Raw genomic sequence first — 22230 nt, forward strand, 5'->3', positions numbered from 1 at the left:
AATGTCTCCATAAACCGCGAAGCCCTGTGCGAGCTCGCGTTATTAGCAGTAGTATGAGCTCATGTTTGGCCCTCCAGCCCGGCACGGACAAGAGACTCTTCCTGGCCAATTCCCCCAGGATACCTGGGAACCGGTCCATTGCAGGGAGCAGGCCTGCCTCTGAGAGGCTGCTTCCTGCAGGCTGACTTCATGGATCATCGGGGGGTGGGGCGGGTAGGGGTGGGAGGATGGACAGAGATGCACTTTGTGGACAGGCAGCGGGTGGGTGAGCAGGAGGTTCCCTGGGTAGATAGACCCTGCGCCTCTTCCTGGGGTGGCGTGGGGGTCTGAGCCCAGCCCTGGAGCTGCCCAGGCTCTTTCTGACTCTTTGCAGCTGGCTTGGGGCTGGGATCAGGAGGGCCTGTCCCGCTGGGCTGTGCAGAGACTGGGCAGGGCAGAAGCCATGCTCGTGTTTTCATTCATTCATCCACCCAGAGACAGTGATGCTCTGGACCACATCCTGAGCAATGCTGGGGACCAGACACGAGTCAGAGCCAGCACCTGCCCCCCTCCCCCCCCCCCCCCCCCCCGCCAGCTCCTGGGGAAGATAGACTTGAAACCAGGCGAATACAACCTAAAGTTCTTAGCACAAGAGGTGAATGGAGTTCAGAGTGTGGGAGCTGAATCAGATTGGGGGAGGAGGGAATGTTCTAGAAGGATGAAATTAGTAGTAGTTAGCCTGGCAAAGGCCATTCTTGCAGAGCGAAGAGCCCAAGCAAACCAGGGTGTAGAACACAGTTCGGAGGCACGAACCCAAGGTCACAGGGCCTGTTCCGATTCCAGCTCTACCCTCCCTTGCTTGAGCAGGTCTGGAAAACTTCTGAGCCTCAGCTTCCTCATCTACAAAATGGGAGCGTTTTCAGTATCTATTTCACAGGGCTGGTAAGGGTATTGTGCACACCCTGTGCCTGGGCTGGCGCCTGGTGATTAGCGAGCTTCCCAATAGGTGGTAGCTTTTTATTTATTTATTTATTTATTTTTATTTTTTTCAATTAGAGTCGACATTCAATATTATTTTATATTAGTTCCAGGTGTGCAAATAGTGGCTAAACAATCATGTAACTTATGAAGTGATCCTCCCAATAACTCAAGTACCCACCGGGCACCACACACAGTTATTACAATATTATTGACTCTATTCCCTGCTCTGTACTTCACATCCCGGGACTGTTCTGCAGTTACCAATCTGTACTGCCTTTTCCCTTCCCTTTCTCTTTTATCCAGCCCCCGACCCTCCTCCCCTGGCAGCCACCCGTCTGTCTCTGCATCTGAGTCTGTTTCTGTTTTGTTCATTTACCAATAGTTTGTCCCTCAGATCCCACATGTAAGTGAAATCATAGAGTATTTGTCTTTCTCAGACTTATTTCAATCAGCATCATCGGTGGCAGCTTATTTTTAATCATGGCGTGTCTGGACAGGCCGGGGCAGGGGTGGAGGGTGCAAGGACAGCGGCAAGCCCGGAGTGGGGAGGCCGGGGGCAGCTTGGGTCCCCGGGTGAAGGGCTTGGGTCTGATGCAGAAGCCAGTGTAATCAGCAAAATAAGCATTTTCTATAAAGGGAAAGGCCGACTACCCTGGTGGCAGTGTGGGTGCTCTACTCCTATCCCTCGTCCTTGCCCCCGAGACTCCCTATTCTCAGTCCCGGGAGAGGTCATCTGAAAGGAGTGGCCAGCGGGAATGGGCGTGGAGGGCTGGCAGGCCGTGCTTGGTCTGGGCACCTTTCCCCAGCCTCTTTACGCTGACTTTTCTGATGAGGGATGATCGGGGGGCCTCAAGGCTCTGAGGTGGGCACTGCTAGGCAGTGTGGCCTTATTTTTGTCTGCAGTGGAGGGAGAGATTTGGGGTTTCCCCACGGATATTGGGTGGTCCAATAACCTTGTTGGGTAGCCAGCCACTAGGTCTGCTGAGTCCAGTGGACTTTGGCCCCTCCTTTCCCCCTTTCACACAGTTGGGGGTGTCTAGAAGCAGGGAGAGGCTCTGCAAAAGGAGCTGGAAAGGCTAAGCTCCCACCCCCATCCCCTACTTGGATCAGACAGTCACTGGAGAGCCTTCCGGGGACAGGGTTGGGACTGCAGGACTGAGGAGCCCTGGGAGATTCGGAGGCTCTGTGAGGCCTTAGGACCTCTGGATAAATCAGGGTCCTGCTCCCCTGGGTGCCTTCCCCATGTCCTAGCAGCCCCATGTCTCTGCCCGAACCCCAGGCCTGGAAAGCTCAGTCCTGGCCTAAATCCTGCATTCACCAGCTTCTGCTGCCCACGTCCCAGCAGCCCCAGCCTATACGGGCCACAAGCCGGCCTTTGTGGACTTGCCCTCTCACATGGGCCGTGCCAGGAGGGGCTGACCTCATTCTGCCTGCAGCTGGGATAAGCCCCCCAGGGGTCTGGGCCCCCCTTGGCCACCATGGAGACATGGAGCTGGCGTGAATGCAGCATCCTGCATTTTCAGAAATTGACTGGTGAAGGGCAGCCTGGAGACACAGCTGCTCGTGTGAGAAAGATCATTCATTCATTCACTTATTTAATGGATGCTTACTGAGACCCTGCTCTGTGTCAGGCCCTGGGCTAGGGACTTGTGGCACGGAGATACACGACTCTTGCCCTTTTAGGGAAGAAGACTGTAAGAAAACACCATGCTTTTGAGTCCCTTGGGAGCCCCATCCCTGGAGTTGCAGATGCAATAGGTCTCTGTTGGGGCTTGAGAATCTCTGACAAGTCCCCCAGTGATGCTGTTGCTGCGGGTGCAGGGAGAATAACGAGTGATTGTGTTTTTTGGATGTTCAAAACTGTCTCTGTGATCGCTGTTTACTTTTTATAAATAGAAAAATCAGTTCTTTAAAACGTACAAAAATAAACGGTTCCCCCAAATGACTCCAGTGCCCTGGATGTGGTCCTCCGTTGGGGGATGTCGCCTCCCATTTAGGCACCTACTTGTTAAGGTGGCCCAGCATCACAAGCTTGTGTGTCCTCTGCACTTCCCCCCGGCTCATCCTGAGCTCTGGGTGCGCTCAGAGCCCCACAGCCTCCTGCCTCCAGGTCCTGTCGGTGTGACTGCAGAGAGAATAAGTGAGATGCTGGGAAATAGCATGGCGAGGATTTGAACACGGGCCCCTCTGGAGGCTGGTTTAGCTTGGATTTAGCTGACTGGCCTGCACTTCCTGCATGCCGTCTCCTTTGTGCTTCTTTAATCTGCCTGCTGAGACAGCGTGTGGACCCCCCACTTCCTCATTTCTTTAACTGGTGCGATCATTGACTGTCCCACTTCCTCCTTTTCCACTTTTAGTTTTTTCCACTCGGCTAGGTGGTGGGGCAGTGAGTCTGTGTGTGTGTCAGGGTGGGGGTGGGGGTCCTGGTGACTATTCCTGCTGAACCCACCCCTAGGAGAGAGGCTGTGGTGGCGAGTGAGGACTCACCCTTCAGTTGATAGTGGGAACCAACGGGACAGTGTGTGGGGTTTGGAGAAGCAGATACCTGTCCCCTCCTCTGTCTTCTCCTAAGTTCAGAACCATTTGAGAAAGAGTCCCACAAGCCAGACAGATGGATGTTAAACCCCAGCGAGCTTTCACCCTAAGCACTGGCCTGGAGGGTAATGCTTCCTAACCCTGCCCCTGAATTAAATTGACCCTCCCAGTCTTGGGCGACTAGACAGCCCTCGGCCATTCCTCCTAGGGAGCCACCCATTTTCCTTGGGGAAAATGAGGCACAGAGGGCTGGTGAACCCAGTTCTCTAGACTGTGGCCCCCTCTCCAGGACCTGCAGGGTTGTTACTTTTTCTTCTTGTCCCCCCCTCCACCCCATCCATCAGCATTGTCCATGGGTGCTTTCTCTGCCCCCCAGGGATGCCTTTGGCAGATCATTCATCTTCCATGACCGATTTTCTCTTTTTGATGTACAATCTCATTTAATCCATTCAATCACTAAGAGTAGGTATTATTCCATCTGTGACTCAGTTTTCACATTTATTGTTAGACGTAATCATTACCCACTGTTTTTTCTCCCAGGTCTCCCCGCTCATCCCCGTCCCTTACGCTTCGTTCCACATTGGTATGCCTTTTTGTGGCTTGGATTCATTCACTCAGTATTTGCCAGGAGCCTGCAAGCTGCGAGGCCCTGTGCGGGTGTGGGGGATGCACCAGGAATCGAGGTGGCCCTGCAGACACTCACAGTGGCTCTTGGAGACAGACTATTAGAGAGTTCACATGCGCTCATGGTGACAAAGGGGAAGTGAGGCCCGTCTGGGAGCTGCTGACAGAGGTGGGCAGGAGCTGCGTTGAGGAAGTGAGATCACCCCTTCCCTTAAAACCTGAACCCAGACTCCTCACTCAGCCCTCCGGGGCCCTGGATGAGCTTTCATCCTGTTTGGGATGATCCCTCTTTCTCCAGTTTCACCTCAGCTGCGTAGCTACCCTGGCCTCCTGCTGTGTCTTGACAAGCTGACCTCTTTACAGCCTCTGGGCCTTTGCACGCACCCTGGGGCTCCCTGTGCCTAGAGCGGTCTCTCCCTGGTGTCTCTCTGGGTGACTGTTCCTTCTTGCCTCAGCTCGAATAGCCCTGCTTTACAGACGGCCTCCCTGTCCATGTCCTCTGACACAGCACTGCTTTATCCTATTACCCAGGTGGTGGGTTTTCATTTTTTTTTTTTTGTCTTCATAGCTCTTACCGGTATTTGAATTTTTTTAATTAGCTAGTTTACTGTGTGTCTCCCAGTGAGGCTTGGGGCTCCATGCAGAAGATACAGAAGTGGTGAGCCTTGGTCACCACTGTTCCTCCCTGCCCGCATGCTTGGCCCAGAGCCTGGTACACAGTTGCTGCTCATAAGTGGTTGTTGAATGAGCCTCTCCCCAAGTGTATCAGTTTCCTATTGCTGGTGTAACAAATACCATAAACTTAGTAGCTTAAAACAATTCTAGGTTATTGCCTTATCATTCTGGAAGGAAGGCAGAAGTCTGAAAAGGAGGTGTCGGCAGGGCTGCATTCCTTGTGAGGTCCCTTGGGGGAGGGTCCCTTGCCTTTTCCAGTGTCTAGAGGCTGCCTGCATTTCTCTGTTAACGGCCATCCCTCCTTCTTCAAAGCACATCCTTCCGTCCTCACGTCATACTTCCTTCTCCCACTTGGATCCCCTTGCCTCCCTCTTATAAGAACCCTCATGATCACACTGGGCCGCCCCGGTGATACAGGAACATCTCCCAGTCTCCAGACCCTTAATCACATTTGCAAGATCCCCTTTGCCGTGTAAGGTAACATATTCACAGATTCTGGGAATTAGGACGTGGACGTCTTTGGAGGAGGGGCATTATTCAGCCAACCACACCCAGGTCCACCTCCCCCCCACCCTCGGGTGTCTAGAACCAGGCTGGGTGTGGCCTGCAGTGGAGTACAGGGCCTAGTGACCTGATCGCCCCCTCCCGCTGCAGGATGAAATCGAGGAGCTGCGGGCAGAGATGCTGGAGATGCGGGACGTGTACATGGAGGAGGACGTGTATCAGCTGCAGGAGCTGCGCCAGCAGCTGGACCAGGCCAGCAAGACCTGCCGCATCCTGCAGTACCGGCTGCGCAAGGCCGAGCGCCGCAGCCTCCGCGCCGCGCAGACTGGCCAGGTGGATGGCGAGCTCATCCGAGGCCTGGAGCAGGACGTCAAGGTGAGCCCAGGGCCTCCCCCAGCACCCATGGGTGCCATTGTTGGGGGTGGGACCATGAGCCTGCGCGGGGCCAGGTCAGCCTGCAGCTCACTCCTTGTGTGTCCTTGGGCAAGTTGCACCACTTCTCTGGGTCTCAGCTTCCTCATCTGTAAAGTGGGGACCCCTGGTGAACTGACAGGCCATTGACCAGAGATGCCCCAAAGTGATACAGTATGAATCCTACTAACAGCAGCTACGGTGTGAGTAGCAGCCACACACCTGGGGCTGGGTTCCGAGCTGTCCCATAGTTCCATGGACGTTTCTTTATTACACCGATCGGGCTGGTTTCAACCCTGGCTCTCGTGTGCCCTAGTTGTGTGATTTTGAGCAAGTCACCTGAGTTTCAGTTTCCTCATCTTCAAGATGGGCATGACGGCAGCCCTGCTGGCCTCCCAGGGCTCCATGAGGGTCAGAGGAGATATGTGGTAGAGTCCCTGTAAACACCCCAGAATGTTGGCTGTTATCATTCCCAGTTCCCAGATGAGAAAAGCGCAGCTCAGAGAAAGGAAGTGGCTGTGCACGCCCAGTGACAGTGTCTCTGGCAGAACTCCCGCTCACCAGCCTCCTGTGCCTCCGTCCGACCTCCTCACTCCGCCCCAGTGAGAGGGGTGAAACCGGCAGATGGGGCCTCCAGAAGAGACGTCCACCCTGCTCATGGGAACCCTGGTCATGGGCCGAGCACGCTGTGGGGGGAGGACTCAGTTCCCTGCTCTCAGAACTCAGTCCAGCGAGCTCAGGGGGGTGTGGAAACGGGGGGTGGGGCACCTGGTGCAGCCTGGGGCCCCCAGGGAGTCTTCATGCAGGGGTGACATCTGAGCTGAGGCCTGAGGGAGAAGGGGGGAGGAGCCAGGAGGTGAAGGTGGAAAGCTGGAGAAAGGGGTCCCTGGAAGGGCAGGGGAGAGGAACAGTAAGTGCGGGCTGCACACCAGCTTCCGCAGCTCTGTGGTCTCATGTGCGCGGTGGGCTGCGGGTCTGTCGCACAGGTGAGGATGGTGATCTCAGAAAGGTCATGACTCTGAGTCCAAAGTGCACCTTTACCTGAGAGAGCAGCTCCCGGGACAGATGGTGACACAGATACTCAAGTGCCTGACACTGATTGGGAGTGTATGGGGTGAGAAAGAGTGTGGGAAGCTCAGAGGAATCTGAATTTGGGCCCAGGTGGATGGGGATTTCAGGCAGGGACGCAAAGTCAGCCTTAGAGAGATGAGGAGGGGTGGAGGATGGCTGGGGCTGGGTTGCCGGGGCCTCTGTGGGAGGAGCTGAGAGTGCTGTGTGTGTGTGTGTGTGTGTGTGTGTGTGTGTGTGTGTGTGTGTGAGAGAGAGAGAGAGAGAGATAGATGTGCTTGTGTGCAGTGGTGAGAGGGGGCCTCTGCAGTCTGGGGGGAGGGGAGGGGGGTGGCCACTTCTGTTGGTATTTGAACTAGCCAATCAGCATCAGCCTTGCCCCTTTCCCTCCCCTCCCTGCTCAGCAGTCCCTGCAGCTGGAACGCTGAGCTCATCCACGCAGGCCTGTGCTGGATGCCTCTGGCCACCTCATTTCGCCCCGTGTGCTGGGGATGTTCTGGGGCATTTTGAAGGTCTTCAAAGTGCTGATTTCCCTGGCATCTCCAGGGAGGGCTGGTGGGCCTGGCGGGGAGGGGTTCCAGGGCTGCCTAGAAGGGTATCCAGGGGGTCTCTGTGACTTGCTCTGCTAGTTCCCTGGCCCATGCCCCAACTGGCCCCCATCTCTTAGGTCTTGGGGCCTCAGTTTCCCCTCCTGATAAACATGGGCTTAGATCAATGGAATCTTCAGGGCTTTTGAGGCTCTGTTGGTTTTATTGAGCAGGTAGGTTTTTGGTGAGGGTGCCATGAATAGAACCTCAGGCCTTGGTCCCCCCCACACTCTGCTCTTCCCTGCCCCACCCCCACCTCTCCACCCCCTGCCAGGCTCGCTCACTCTCTGCCGGTCCTCACAGCTGACAGGACCCACAGAACCTCAGCAGGGGCAGGGGCCAGAGACCTTCTCTGCCCGTTGCTTGCTGTGTGGCCTTGGGTCAGCTCCTTCACATCTCCGAGCCTCAGTTTCCTCATGTGGAAAATGGAAATAAAACGGCTCCCTACCTGTGCAGAACTTTGTGACGATAGCGTGAAATCAGTAAAGGGAAAGCTGAGCACAAAGCCTGGCTCTGGACGCTCAGCAGATAGGCAGATGCTGGATGTGGTGGTGTTGTTGGCGAGAACTCACAAGGCAGGAGCAGGGCCCGTGGCCAGGCAAGGGTCGGGGAGGAGAGGCCAGAACCCCCACAGCCCTGGATGGGAAGGAACCACCCCAAGGGCTGGTTCACCAGGTAGATGCCCAGGCCCCACCGCGAGGCCTGGGATCCTGTGGAGGGTGTTGGGTTCCTGACACCAGACGTAAACTTCCACCTGGAGGCACCCCAGTGGGAGGCCCAAGACACAGCACTGAAATGTCTCCTTTATTAGAAAAGGATGTTGCTGGAGAAAAAGTTCTGGCTTCGGGTCTATTTCTGGGTGACCTGGGGAGGAGCTTCCCTTCTTTGAGCCTTAGTTTCCTCATCTGTGAAATGGGGGTGACATTCCTACCCTCTCGGGGTTCCTGGATTTAGTCACAGAGCTCAGGTGCCGCCCTGCAGGGAAGGTCCTTAGTGAGAGTTCCCATCCCCCTCCCAGAGGATTCAGAATGACACGGACACCCTGAGGCCCATGAGCTGAGGGCAGAAGGGCCAATCAGTGAGCAGGCAGGGCCGCCCGTGGCTGGAGGCCAGGAGCCAGGAGCGAGCCCAGTGCTGTAAACAGTGACCTAATGACTGAGGGCATTTGTTTGTGCTTTGGGGATTTGCCCCCGTTTCCGGAAGCTGCAGCTGCTTCGCTCCCAGTGGTAGCTCAGCCCCGCTATGGCTATCGTGGGAGAGTTGGGAGGGTCAGGAGATGATCCAGTGAGGCAGGCAGGTGGGGCTCTATGGGCACTGGACAGTGTGAGCCCACCGTTGGCCTTGCTATTGATACTTTTACTGTGGCTATTGATATGTGTCATCCAGCTCCAGGCCAACAGCAGGGGCAGGTTGAGAGCGAGACTCTAGAGTGGACCCTATCTCGTTTCAAATCTCGTTCTGTAGCTTCCTAGTGAGACCTTGGGCAAGTGACCTTTCCTTTCTGAGCCTGGGAGCGAGAATAATAAAGCCCTTCCTGAGAGGGTGAAAGGCACGTGATGGGTGCTCGGGAAGTAATGGCTGATTTTATAATCACCTGGGAGAACCGAGGGGGCCCAGGACCACTGAGGCTCAGAGAGGGGAGGGCACAGGCCCAGGCCACAAAGCTCTCTGGGCCAGCTTGCTCTCTGCTCCCCTTAGGCCACCGTGGGGGGCACAAGGCTCTGGGATCTGAGATTAAGGGCTCTTCTGTCCACGCTGGAATTCTGTAAGCTTCCTGGAGTCAGGCTTTTCAACATAGCGCCCCTCGAGTAGGGATCGCATGTGGAGGGGGATCCCGTGGGGAGCAGGGCAGAATGCAACTGGGATCTCACGGAAGGGACGAAATCTACAGAGTTCTCAGGAGCCCAAGAGGATCCAGGAATCCACATGCATTATGGCTTCTTGATGAGGAGCCAGTCACCTCCCCAGGTGGAGGCCATGGTGGGGACAGAGCAACCCACCGGATGGAGGGGAGCTGGTCCAGGTAGGAGAATGGTTGGAGAGCACGCCTGGCCCCCAGCGGCTGCTCCCTCATCCCAGTCAGGGACACAGCCCCCCCGGACAGTGGGTGGGGTGGGTGCTTGGGGGAGCATCTCCAGCCAAGCTAGGTAAGTGCAGCTCCCATATCTTTGTTATTCACTCCTTCATCTTTCTCCCTTTTTGCTTGTTGTAGCCTTGGATTTGTTTGTTCATCCAATAAGCACTTATTAGGCACTTAGTGTGGGCCAGACCCTGAGCTACGGCTGGGGCACAGATGTGAAGGAGCCCAGACGTGGTCTGGGGCCTTGACCTTTGTCCCACCACTCCTGCACCTAGGGCCTAAGGGGATGAATGAATGAATGAGTGAATGAGTGAAGTGGTGATCAGGACTGGGGCTTACTGGGTGACTTAAAAGCCCCAAGCTGGGGACCATCGCCAGGACCCTGGGACTGAACACTTCCAGCAAAAACCCTGACATCAGACTGAAAAGGGAGGTTTTGGGGGTTTAGAGCCAAGTCGGATAAAATCAGTACACAGAGGTGAAGCGGTAATCTTGACGCCACATTCAAAATCGATGTATTTTTTGAGCACCTACTATATTCTGGCCACCAGCCCGAGCAGTGTGTCATTGTTTCCTCTCAGCAGCCCTTGTGATCAACCCCCTTTTACTGACAAGCAAACTGAGACTTTGGGGGGTTAACTAACTTGTCCTGAGTCGCACACTCAGGGAGTGCTGGAACCAGGCTGGAATCGGGCTTTCCCACCTGCGAAGTCCTGGTTCTGATGCCGAGGGATTGCTCACCCCACTTGGTGGATGAGGAAAGCTTGGTGGCCTAGTGAGGCTGTGGGATGATCCTCGTGGACCAGCTTCTGGCCGTCTTGGGAGATCTTCAGGGACAGAGAGAGGCAGTGGGCAGAGGAGGGAGGGGGAGGCAGTGCTGAATTTCCTTTCTGACCGTTGTTTTTCCTGGCCTGCCTCACACACTGCCAAGGGGTCTGTGCCGAGCTGGGCCGGAGCCCAGGCAGAGGGCAGAGCCGGGGAGGGCCCTCTTTCCTTCCGGCAGGGAGGAGGTGCACTGGTCGTTTCTGAGGCTGGCAGGCATGGGGAGCTGGGCCAGCTGCCCCATTCCTGCTGGAAAAGGCATCGTACCCCTCCCAGAGGCCTGGCTGTGCCGGCCCCTCAACCAAATGCCTGGGGCTTCCCCAGCTCAGCCCACAATAGCTTTGTGTGACCCTGAGCAAGTCCCTTGCACTCTGAGTCTCAGTTTCCTTATCGGTAAAATGGGGACAGAATTAGGATGAAGGCGAATGAATCTGGCACATAGTAGGTATTTAACCAATGGTAGTGCCCAGCCCACTCAGGACTGGTTGTGATTTCCCAGCCAAGAAGGGTCCTTCTCTTTCCCTGAGGCCTCCACCAGCCTGGGACAGACAGAACAGAGGGTATCTTCGAGGCAATTAGGTGCTGTTGCTGTAGAGTCCTGGACCAGGACTGGAATCTGCAGCTCTGTCAACCCCTTTCTGCAGGGACAACTGGGACACCAGCCCAGGCTTTGCTGTTTGGGGCATGTTCTATATCCCAGATGATTGGAAACAGGCCTCGGGGACACACTGTGACCTCCAGCAAGTCCTGCCCCTTTCTGGGCTTCAGCTGCTCCCAGCAGCAGCCACCACTCACCAGCAACCGCTCACCCTGCGCCCCCTGCACAGGCAGTGGGCCAAGCCTTTTGTGCAACAGCTGATCCAGTCCTCCTGTGGGCCTGGGAGGTCGGGGCTGCTACTGTTGCACCCAGGTTTTAGTTAAGGAGACTGAGGCGCAGAGTGGGGAAGCCATTTGCCTAGGGTCACATGTTGGTCACTGGCAGGGATAGGGTGTCAGTGGCTTTGGGGCTGCCCATCTTGCTCTGAGTTTCCCTTCCCTTTTAAATGAGCTTCTGGCCCAGCCACAGGCTCTTGCAAAGATTGGCAAGAGGGTGGCCGGAAGAGGCTTTTGGAAGTGTTAAGGGGCCCCAGGTAAATGAAAAGGCGTTCCTAAGAACACAAAGGGCCTTTATAGAGTTCTGGGGGCTGACCTGTGACATAGACATAAGGAACATGGGGTGCCTGGGTTTGGATTTTGGTTCTACTCCTTTCTGGCTGTGTGACCCTTGGTGAGTTACTTAACCTCTCTGTGCCTTGGTTTCCTTATCTGCTAAGTGGGGGTGATGAGAGAAACTGCCTGCTCAGGAGTTCTCTGTGGCCCAGATGGGATGCAGCCTGCCCATGTCCTGCTCATCACCCACTCCTGCTCAGGTCTCTAAGGACATCTCTGTGCGGCTGCATAAGGAGCTCGAGGTGGTGGAGCAGAAACGGGCGCGCCTGGAGGAGGAGAACGAGGAGCTGCGGCAGCGGCTCATCGAGACCGAGCTGGCTAAGCAGGTGCTGCAGACGGAGCTGGAGCGCCCCAGAGAGGTGAGCACCTCGTCCGTCCTGGGCAGGCCAGGCTGGGGTGGCGGGCTTGTGTCAGCTCCAGCCACTCTGTACCGTTAGGCCTCCCTGGCAGAGCTGTTTATCCATTCATTTCTCCAGCACACGTTCTCTGAGCGCCTCCTGTGTCCACTTTGCGCTGGCCACTGAGGACCCAGTGGTGAATGAAAGACACTCAGTTCCTCTCTTCAAGGAGCCTACAGACTAATATAGGAGACAGTCATCCCTCTCAGAACCACTCCTATGGGGGACTGACGAAGCAAACAGCCACTGTGCCCAGCATGGGGCTGGCCCTCTGTGCCTTAGTTTCCTCATACATAAAATGGGACAATAATGCCCCGAGCCCTTGTGAGCCTATGCTGGAATAATTTCTGCGTGCGTGCCTCCGGGACTGCCAGGCACCGTCACTCAGTGCGGGGCTGGGGCTCTGGACAGTGTGTCTAGACACTCACTCCCTGAGATGACCCCCAGCTGCCAGCCTCTCTGTCTTTGATCGTGCCAGTTCCTCCCCTGGCATGCCCTTTCTTCCTTCTGCTGTTAGACACCATGCTGGACACCTTATCTCAACAGTTTTCACAAAGACCCAATGAGGTTATGATCTTACCCGTTTTTTGGATGAGAAAATAGCCCCTGAGAGAGGGATGGATGTCCTTGAGGTCACACAGGGCCCCGTGGGCTCTGCAGAACGCTGATTGGAAACCATGAGCCTTAGTGACCCCTGAGGGCTGAATTCTCCAGATTCCAGGGGTGTGTGCCAGGCAGCCTGGTGTAGCTTCTGGCTTCGGAAGCATGGCGGGGCCTCAGCTGTCTGGCTGCTCACGAGGTATCATAGGATTGTACAGGGCACACTCCTCACCTTCCCCAAGGGCAGGCATGCCAGTGCTCCAGGACTGAGACAGCCACAGCCCCGGGCCGGAGCAGCCCTTCAGCTGCCCTTCCCTCAGAACGTGCTAGTGTGATGTGCCAATGGCTCCTCAGTGTGGAGACGAGGTGGTTGCCCCTGAGGCTGCTGTGGATCCCCGCCCCTCTCCAGGGCAGCGTGGGAGGCCCCCTCTCTCAGGCAGCCTCTGCCACCCAAGGCCTGGCCCAGAACACAGGGCGGCATCTTCTTCACACATCTCATTGCTGCCACCCTTGGTAGTGAAAAGGGGAGACAATTTGAGAAAGTGCCTTGGAGGTCAGCCTGTTCCGGTGGTGATGGAGAAGACACTGAGGCCCAGAGAGGGATAGCAGCTCGCCTGAGTTCACCCAGCATGTCCTTGGCAGAGACATGGCCGAGACCCTGGAGCCACTTCCCCTCTCTAAGTCTCAGTTTCTTCTTCTGTGACGTCAGGATGAAAACAGGACCCAGTTTACGAGGTCGTTTATGGTTATTAGTAAGATTGGGGAACCGTAGAACAGTGTGGAGAAGAAAAGAATAAGGAAATGCGCAGGTCCTGCAAAAGTTAAACACAGAGTGACCGAGTAAGCCAGCAATTCCACTTCTGGGTCTGCAGCCAAGAACTCAAAGCCGGAACACAAACAGATATTTGTACCTCTGTGTTCACAGCAGCATTATTCACAGCAGCTAAAAGGGATAAGCACCCCAACATCTGTCGGCAGACAAATAAAAGCGTAGTGCATTTGTACCATGGGCTGTTGGTCAGGAAGGACATTCTGACCCAGGCTGGGACATGGATGAACTTTGAAGAAATGATGGTAAGTTAAGTATGCCGGGCACAAAAGGACAAATATTATTCCACTTACACAAAATATTTAGGGTAGTCGGATTCGTACGGACGGAAAGGAGAATGGTGCTTACCAGGGGCCAGAGGGGGCGGGGGTGGGGTGATTCCGTGCAACATGGAGAAATGGTCCAGGAGACGAACGGGGACGACCGCTGACCACAGGGGCACATACTCAAGGGCTGCTGCACTTGAAATAGCCCAAAATGGTAAACTTTGTTACGTATATTTGGCCATGATAAAAAAAAAAATACCATTAAAATAGTAAGTTTTATATTACATATACTTGACCACAGTTAAAACAAATAAGGTGGATATATACCGTTGACCTTGGAACAATGCAGGTTTGAATCACACAGGTCTGTTTATACGTGAATATTTTTCAATAAATACTGGGAATGTACTTTCTCTATTTTATGTTTTTCTTAATAACATTTGCTTTTCTCTGGATTACTTTGTTGTCAGAATACAGTATATACTAATATAACATGTGTTCATCAGTGGTTTGTGCTATCGGTAAGGCTGCTGAGCAGCAGTAGGCTACTAGTAGTTAAGATTTTGGGGAGTCAAAAGTTACATGTGGACTGGGGGGCAAGTCAGTGCCCTGAACCCCTTTGTTCTTCAAGGGTCAACTTTGTAACTGTGTGTGTTGACATGGAAAGGTCTCTCAGGGACGTAGTGAAGCAGGAAAAGCCACACAAAACAAATCGGCTTTGAAGTGTGTGTGTGTGTGTGTGTGCGCGTGTGTGCGCCCACGCACGCGCGTAAACATGTAACAGGCGTTGGGGGAAGACACACTGAGCTGAAGGATTAGAGAGGCAGTGGGGTGAAGAATGGCTTTTGCTTTTATACTATTAGTGCTGCAGTTGGGTTTGTTTGTTTTTTAACAGTAGGTATATATTTGAGTATTATTTGTGAAATTTTAAATGCAGTCAAGCATGTAACGGGCCCTTCGTGCTGCCTGGTACATAGTAGGTGCTCAGGAAACTGAAGGCAAGGTTAGCGAAACTGGTCTAGCCCTCTCCGGGCTGAGCCTTTTGGTGCCTCGGTATCTGGGCAAAGAGGCGTGGCCCTGTGTTTACTTGCTGATTGCCCTCTCCCTCCTCCCTCTTCTCTTGACATGGTTTCTATGGAGATGAGGGTCCCTTAGCAATTCTTCTGCCAGAGCATCATCAAGATGTGCCTTCGCCATCCTGACAGGTTGCTGTGGCAATGCTGTCACCGGCTGGGGACAGGATCCCCTGGCCTGAGCTGATGTGGTTGCCGTGGAGATTGCTCTCTGCTAGGAGAAGGGAGGGTGGCCAGCCCTAGCCACCCTCCACGGTGGCACTGTTGCCCAGCTGGGCCACAGCTCAGGGATCATAACACCGGCCTCTCCCTCATCGGCATCACTCCCCTTCTTGCATTGTAGGCAGAGAACCAGTGTCAGTGTGGACGGGATTCATCAGGATACAGCTGCTGTGTGCGAGGGCTCGCCCTGTACCCAGGCACCGCCCCGAGCGTTCCTTGTACATCCCAGCTTCCCAGTGTACGGAGGGAGTGTTTGCTGTTGTCCCCTTTTTACAGTTGGTGGTGATCTTGGTGATTTTTAAGTTGTTATATAATCCACATGTCACAAAAGTCACCATTGTATTTTATTCATTTATTTGTACAGTTTTTAATTTATTGATTGATTTTAGAGACAGGAAAACATTGGTTTGTTGTTCCACTTATTTATGCATTCATTGGTTGATTCTTGTATGTGCCCCGACCGGGGATCGAACCCACAACCTTGGCGTATCGGGACATTGCTCTAACCAATTGAGCTACCTAGCCAGGGCCAAAAGTCACCATTTTGAAGTGTACAATTCAGTGTTGTTTAAAATATCCATAACGTATTAAAAACAGAACACTTCCATTGCCCCCATAGTCCCCCTGCAGCTGTTAGCAGTCACTCCTCGTTCGCCCTTCCCCCCGGCCCACGGCAACCACTGGTCTCCTTTCTGTGTCTGTGGATCTGCCTGCTCTGGAAATGTCACAAAAACGGAATCGTGCCATATCTGAGCTTTTGTGACTGGCTTCTCTCACGCAGTATAATGATGTCAGGCCTATCTGTGTGGAAACATGCATCAGTGTTTCATTCTTTCTCATGACCCACTCTGTGGACGTAGCACATTTTGTCTGTCCACTCCTCAGTTGGTGGACATGTGGGTTGTGTCCGCTTTTTGGCTGCTCTGAGTAATGCTGCTGTGAACATGTGTATACAGGTTTTTGTGTGAATCTATGTTTTCCGTTCTCTTGGGTATGTACTTGGGAGTGGACTTGCGGTATGCGGACAGGCCTGGGGGAACGAAGATGGGATTCTGACTCAGGGCTCCGTACCTCCTGAAGCCACACTGACTTTCATGGTGATGCCCTGGCCGTCCCTGCCCCATCCAGGGCCCTTCCTAGGACCCTGCTGTGTTCTCAGAGCCTCCGCCGAGGCTCTGTGAGCGCCTCCTGTCTGGAACAGGCATCTTGTGCTGATTGCCAGTCTGATGGGGCAGGACGGGTGCTGACCGTGGGGTCAGGTTACCTGGGCTCGCACCTTGGTTCTGTGGGCGCTGTCCCCGATGCAGCCTGGCCACGGTCTGTGTGGCACGTGGCCAAGGTGAAGTCGGAGTCACGTGGGCCTGAGTAGGAATTCTCACTTGGCCACTTGCAAATAACAGTCACGCTGTGCAGATCGGGTCTCTGTTTGCTCCTTTGTAAAGGGGAATATTAATCCTTTCGTCTCAGGTGTTTGTGGGGATTGGTGGAGACCAGCAGCGCCCAGGGAACAGGGCTCGGTGAGCGCTGTCGTTGCCACAACCTGTACAGCCGCTGTGGTGGCTGTGGTGGCTGTGGCCTGGAGAGGCCTTTCCCTTAGTTCATCCCGTGTGTTTCTGCTGCCTCTTGCAAGGAGCTCTCCACGTGGGACTGTCCATTGCCCGTGGAAGGAGCGGTTACCTTGCAAATCAACACGGGCAGTTGGCAATGCCTGTCCCGGGGTTTCCTCCCCCCGCCCCACCTGTGTTTCCCTCCAGCCACGAGCCACTCGGCCTCTCGGTCCAGCTGCTTCAGCCGCCCCAGAGGAAGAATGCCTGTCTTTGAGAGGCACGCCCTCCGTGGGCACCCCCTAGAGTAAATCTAGCACACAGCACAGTCTGTGTTTTCAGTGCGACCTGTCCAAACGTCACCTCCAAGTTTGGTGAAAATCTACCCAGCTGTTTTGGCAGAAGGTTCATTTTACTCCTTGAAGGTTGGTCTTTGTTCCCTGGCAACATGGAAGGTGTTAGAGGGCAGGGGCCCCTCTGTGCAGGCTGGAGGGGCAGAGACGTGCTCTACTAGTCTCCTGAAGGACAAGCAGGGGCATAGCTCCTGCTCCTGCCACGAGCCGTTAGTCCAAGAACGTTTAGAGGCACCTCCCTGGCTGCTCAAGGGTGGCCTCGTGAGTTGCTGGTGGGTGGGGAAGCCCCTGCTACACGCCAGACCAGAGTGTGCCCTCTGGTCTGGTGGTGGGGAGTGGCATTCCTGTGGGTGCCTGAGTGCCATCCTGCCCTCTTCCACCCTTCCAAGGCACAGGGCCAGAGCCCCTGGGGGCTCCATCAGGGGGCTCCGATAGGCCCTGGTTCCCTGAGGGGAGCCAGGCTGCGGGACCAGCTGCCCTGCGGAGGGGAGGAAGGTCCGTGCTCTGTGAGTCTGCCTCGTTTTCCCTCAGGAGCCACCGGGCAGTGCGGGAGCCCTGGTGGCTTAGACGGGATGGGGGAAGGGGCAGCTCCAACCCTGAAAGGCTGGAACCACTCGGGTCCTGATTGGGCCTATCCTACCTGCCCACTGCCTGTCCTTTCTGGTGAGGTTCGACACTGCGAGCTCACTGTCTGCCTGGTGGAAGGTGTTCAGTGACTTTCCTTAGGGAAAGTACACTTTAAAGACATTTTACTATTCACTTTCCCCCTTCACCCAACAGGTAAAATATGCTTAGTAGAGAAAGACTAGAAATACATGCACATAAACCAGAAGGAGAAAAAATTCACCTGTAATCCAATATTTAGAGGGAATTACTCTGAGTAATTACCAAATTGCTGTTTGGGTGAGAGATATATGTACTTCCAGTACGATTTTTCTGTTATGTGCGCACATATACTGAAGTGTGTGTGTATGCATTTTTTAAAAAGGGGACAAGCTCAGCAAAGCAAAACGATCGCTAGAGAAGCGCGCGGGCAGGCTGGCATGCCTCTGAGGGGGGACCCTCAGACTGGCTGCATTGGTCGCCTCAGGCAAGGGAACTGGCGAGGGGTTCACTGCATTCCTTTCTGCACTTTTTGAAGTTCGAATGTGTTGTGCAGAAAAAAATAGAAATAATAACAACCATACATAAAAGAAAAGAAGACAGCCTCCCCTCACCACCTCCCTCAGTTCTACTCCTGACTCGGCCTAACTTGTGATTAGCAGTTTGGTTTGTATCTTTCTTTCTTTTTTTGTAAATTTATTTTTCATAGTTTGTATCCTTGCAGGCCTTTGTCTGTGCTCATACGCTGTATATTTCTGTGTCTGTGTATTTTTAAAAATAAGGATGGGGTTATATTACATGCACAGTTTCTGCAACATCCAAAATAATGTAGCTCAAACACAGACTATTTTCTAAAATGCTGGATGTTTGGGGGTTTTCTTCTGCCTAAAGTGCTTATTATAAAAATCAAAGATCACAGAGTCAAGTAAACACAGGAAGCAAAGAAAGTCTAGAAGAGCACACTGTCTATTTCAGTATTTTAAACACAGAGCCAAAGGTCAGGGAGGAGCTCCAGCCACCCGGCGGCTGTGGCCACTCAGGCTGGGTGGGAGAGTGGGTGGGGCTGCACAGGGGCCTTCTGCTTTGTCAGCATGGTACAGATTTACAGTGAGAGTGTATTTTTATACGTCAGTTTATTTGTAAAAATATTGCATAATAAAAGATGCAAGAAAACTACATCCCCCCCCAAAACATGTGGGGGAACAAGTGCAAAATGCAAGTTTCCTGTGTCCTCATCGTTAACAGCGTGGTGTTAATTTTCAGACTGCTTCCCCTCATAGGTGTGCGTGCACACACGTTTTATTTTTATCAAAATGATAACATGCTTTGTCTTTTAATAACAGCTTTATCGAGATATACTTTCCATACTATAACGTTAGCCTTTTTAAAAGTGTACAGTACAGTTCAGTGGCTTTAAGAGCATTCAGAGTTGAACAACCGTCACCACTCTCTAATTCCAGAACATTCCCATCACCCCAAAGAGAAACCCCAAACCCGTCCTGGTCACTCCCTGCTCCCCACTGGCAGCCAGGCATCTGTCTAGTTTCTGCCTCCGGGGAGCTGGCTGCTCTGGACACCTCGAGTGCACGGAACCAAACACTGTGCAGCCTTTGTGACGGGCTCCCTTCACTGAGCGTGCTGTTTTCAGGGTACATACGTGTTGCAGCGTGTGTCGGTCCTTCAGTCCTTTCTGTGGTGGGACAGTATTCCTCTGTGTGGATAGGCCACGTTTTGTTCATCCTTCATCAGTTGGTGGACCCTTGGGTGCTAGGGTTTGTTTTGCGGGTTCTTTTTTCCCCTTACAAGATGTCTCAGAGACTTTACCGAGTCGGTGAATCTCACTCTTCCTCTGTCCTTCTTAATGTCTGTAGGCTTTATATTATATTATCTCACTCCTTTCTATGTGTGTGGTGGCTGGGACCTCTCGGTGCCATTGGAGACCCCCGGCTCCCCTTCCCGTCCCCCACTTCCTTCCTCCATGGAGTCTGCAGTGCTTGAAGAGGCTGTGGTCACAAAAACGGCTCAGTTTTATAGATGGTAAAACGGAGTTGTGGGAGAGGAGGGGGTCCACCCAGGACCACAGACTCAGTGTTGTGGGGTTCCCAGAGTTCAGCTTCCTGCTGAAGCCAGCCCCTCCCACTTAGCTGGGTGCTAAGCAAGCCCAGACCTTCCACCTAGAGCCCTCACCTCAGCCGCTCCACGTGGGGGTCTTCCTCGGAGCACCCCCTTCCTGGGCCCCATTTGTGGGAAGGGCTCTTTGTGGGGGGACTTGCTTTGTGGCTCTCACCCAACAAAACAAGTCCTGGCACCCAGTGTCTCAAATACCAGCCTCTGCCGGCCTGCCTCATTTGCATTTCAAAAGGTCTCTTTAGGATTTGATTGGACTTTAAGATATACTTAAGAGCCCATCTGGAGTTAATCTTTCTTCCTGGCTCTGTGGTTTCTACCTGGGCTGCAAGTTAGAATCACTTGGGAAGCTATTTTAAAATCCTGATGTCTGGGACCTACCCCAAACCAGTTATATCAGAATCTCGGGGCGGGGGGTGGGGGTGGGGAGGGTGAGACCTTGGGCGTTATTTTTTTGTTTTGTTTTGTTTGAAGTTTCCTAGATAATTGTGATGTACACTCAGATTGAGAGCCACTGTGCCAACTCATCGAAGGAGGTGCATTTTCTCCTTCCAAGTCCTTAGAACTATGTCAAGAACTGGTTCCAGGTCAGCTACGGATTTGCTATGGACCTCACTCTCACCTTCAGTAAAGGGGGGCTTGGATTACATCTGTGGTTCTCCCCTTCAGGGGTGGGGTGTAAGAGGTGGAGGTAGGAAGGGCGTGTATTCAAACCACACCAGATCATTCTCAAAAAATACCTGCCCAGTGCTGACTGGTGTGGCTCAGTGGGCTGGGTGTTGTTCCATGAGGGGAAAGGTTGCTGGTTCGATTCCCAGTCAGGGCATGTGCCTGGGTCGTGGTTTCGCTTCCTGGCTTGGGTGAGTGTGAGAGGCAACCGATCGATGTTTCTCTCCCTCTCTTTCTCCCCCTGACCCCAACTGTAAAAATAAATAAAATCTTTAAAAAAAAAAAAACACGCTGCCCAACCTGAAAAGAGAAGCAACCTAAATGAATCGCCCCTCTTATGGGAAGAAGTGTTCAGGGGAGTCATACCTCTAACTGAATGACTCTGAAACCCAGAAATGTCAGTAGTGATTATTGTGACCTCTTAACTTCTCCTCAAATTCCCCTCTGTAGGGCGTGTGCCATTTTGTCTTCTTGCCAGAGACACAGGAGCGCTCCTGTTTCTCCATAGCTTCAGTAGAGTGTGTTGTGAGATGCTTGGATTTTTGCCAATCTGATAGGTGAGAAATGATATCTCAGTGTAGGGTTTTTTAAATTTTAATCTTTATTGTATTTTTTTCCTTTACCATTTAGTCTCCCTACACCCCTCTCCCTCCCAGCTCTCAATAGAGTAGTATCAATTTTCATTTCTCCGTTGAACAGCGTTGAGCATCTTCCCGTGGTTAGGAGCCACTCACCTTTCTTGTCCCGGGAACTGTTTTGCACATCGCTCCCTCATTTTTCTCTAGGTTTGTTGGCTTTTTTATTCTTTATTTTGTGAAGCTGTTTACCTATTTAGGATATTAACCCTTTGTCAGTGTTATGTGAATTGCAAATATTTTTCCCAGTTTGTCATTTATATATTTTTTAAGTTTAAAAAAATTTATTATTATTTTTTTTGAGAAGAAGGAGGAGAGAAACATTGATTTGTTGTTCCACTTATTTATGCATTCATTGGTTGATTTTTGTACGTGCCCTGACCAGGGATCGAACCTGCAACTTTGACATATCAGAACCATGCTGTAACCAACTGAGTTACTCGGCCAGGGCGTGTCATTTATCCTTTTACTTTTCCTAAGGTGTATTTTTTTTCCGTGGGGATTTTGCTTATTTGATCAAATGTATTGATTTTCCTTCCCCTATCACTTCTGGATTTTGAGGCATGATTATTGTCATAGTCTTTTTTTGCTTTAATCTGCACGCAGACATTTACAGTTTAAATTGACACCAGTCCGTCATCATTTCCAAGGCTTCTGTGGAATTATGACTTGTCACTCCCCTCAGGAAGCGAGGCAGAGGGAGAAGTTGGGGTGTGGCTGGGGTGTGGAGCCTTCACACCAGTGGCTCGGCCAATCTCCTGGAGAGTTGTCCGGAGCTGAGGCAAGGGAGCTTGGACCAGTCATTGGGTGTGGGCCGCTGGGAGGAGGACTCAGCTTTGAGGCCTTGGGGGAGGGGGGAGGCGAGTGCCCGAGTCCTGAAGGGGAGATCTGGGTGGAGCACCACAGCATCCTCCTCAAATACCTTGTCTGCTTTGCTCCCTGCTGTGTTCTCTACACCCAGCTGTGCCTAGTGCGTAATGGGTGCTCAGGAAGTCTTGGGTGAATGAATGAATGAAAGACAACCAAGAACAGAAACCCAGTCACCGGGTCTCAGCACAAGCCAGCTGGGTCTCAGCATGGTGGTGGGAGAGAGGGGATGCGCCCTGGGCAGGTGTGCTCAGAATCAGCTCCTCAAGTGCTTCTGGCCTGTCCCCCGTTGGCAGCCCCCTGCGTGGTCTTGGGAGCCCCTCTGGCTCAGCAGTTGGTGCTGCTCAAGGCCTGGCGATGGCTGGGCTGGCCTGGTGATGGGGGCCCTCCGTGGAACCTGAGGCTCTGTGACTTCTCTCTGGATGCACATCACCATCATGAGCTTCAAATGCCGACTTTTTTTCCTTAAATCTCCCTCCAGCATTCCTTGAAGAAAAGAGGGACCCGTTCCCTGGGGAAGACAGACAAGAAGCCTTCGGTGCAGGTACTTCCCAGCAGTTCCCTCGGCC

General features: G+C 53.2%; 1 protein-coding gene across 2 annotated transcripts in view; it reads left to right on the forward strand.

Annotated features, from left to right (window-relative positions):
• Window positions 1-22230, forward strand: part of MTCL2 (microtubule crosslinking factor 2) — a 68410-nt gene that overhangs the window by 14125 nt on the left and 32055 nt on the right. For both annotated transcript variants that reach the window (XM_024559611.4, XM_045194616.3), the window contains exons 2-4: window positions 5449-5673; window positions 11676-11834; window positions 22143-22205. In XM_024559611.4, coding sequence (XP_024415379.3) covers window positions 5449-5673; window positions 11676-11834; window positions 22143-22205 — 447 coding nt within the window. The remainder of the gene's footprint in view (window positions 1-5448; window positions 5674-11675; window positions 11835-22142; window positions 22206-22230) is intronic.

Source organism: Desmodus rotundus, chromosome 6, assembly GCF_022682495.2.
Source record: "Desmodus rotundus isolate HL8 chromosome 6, HLdesRot8A.1, whole genome shotgun sequence".
Taxonomy (NCBI): domain Eukaryota; kingdom Metazoa; phylum Chordata; class Mammalia; order Chiroptera; family Phyllostomidae; genus Desmodus; species Desmodus rotundus.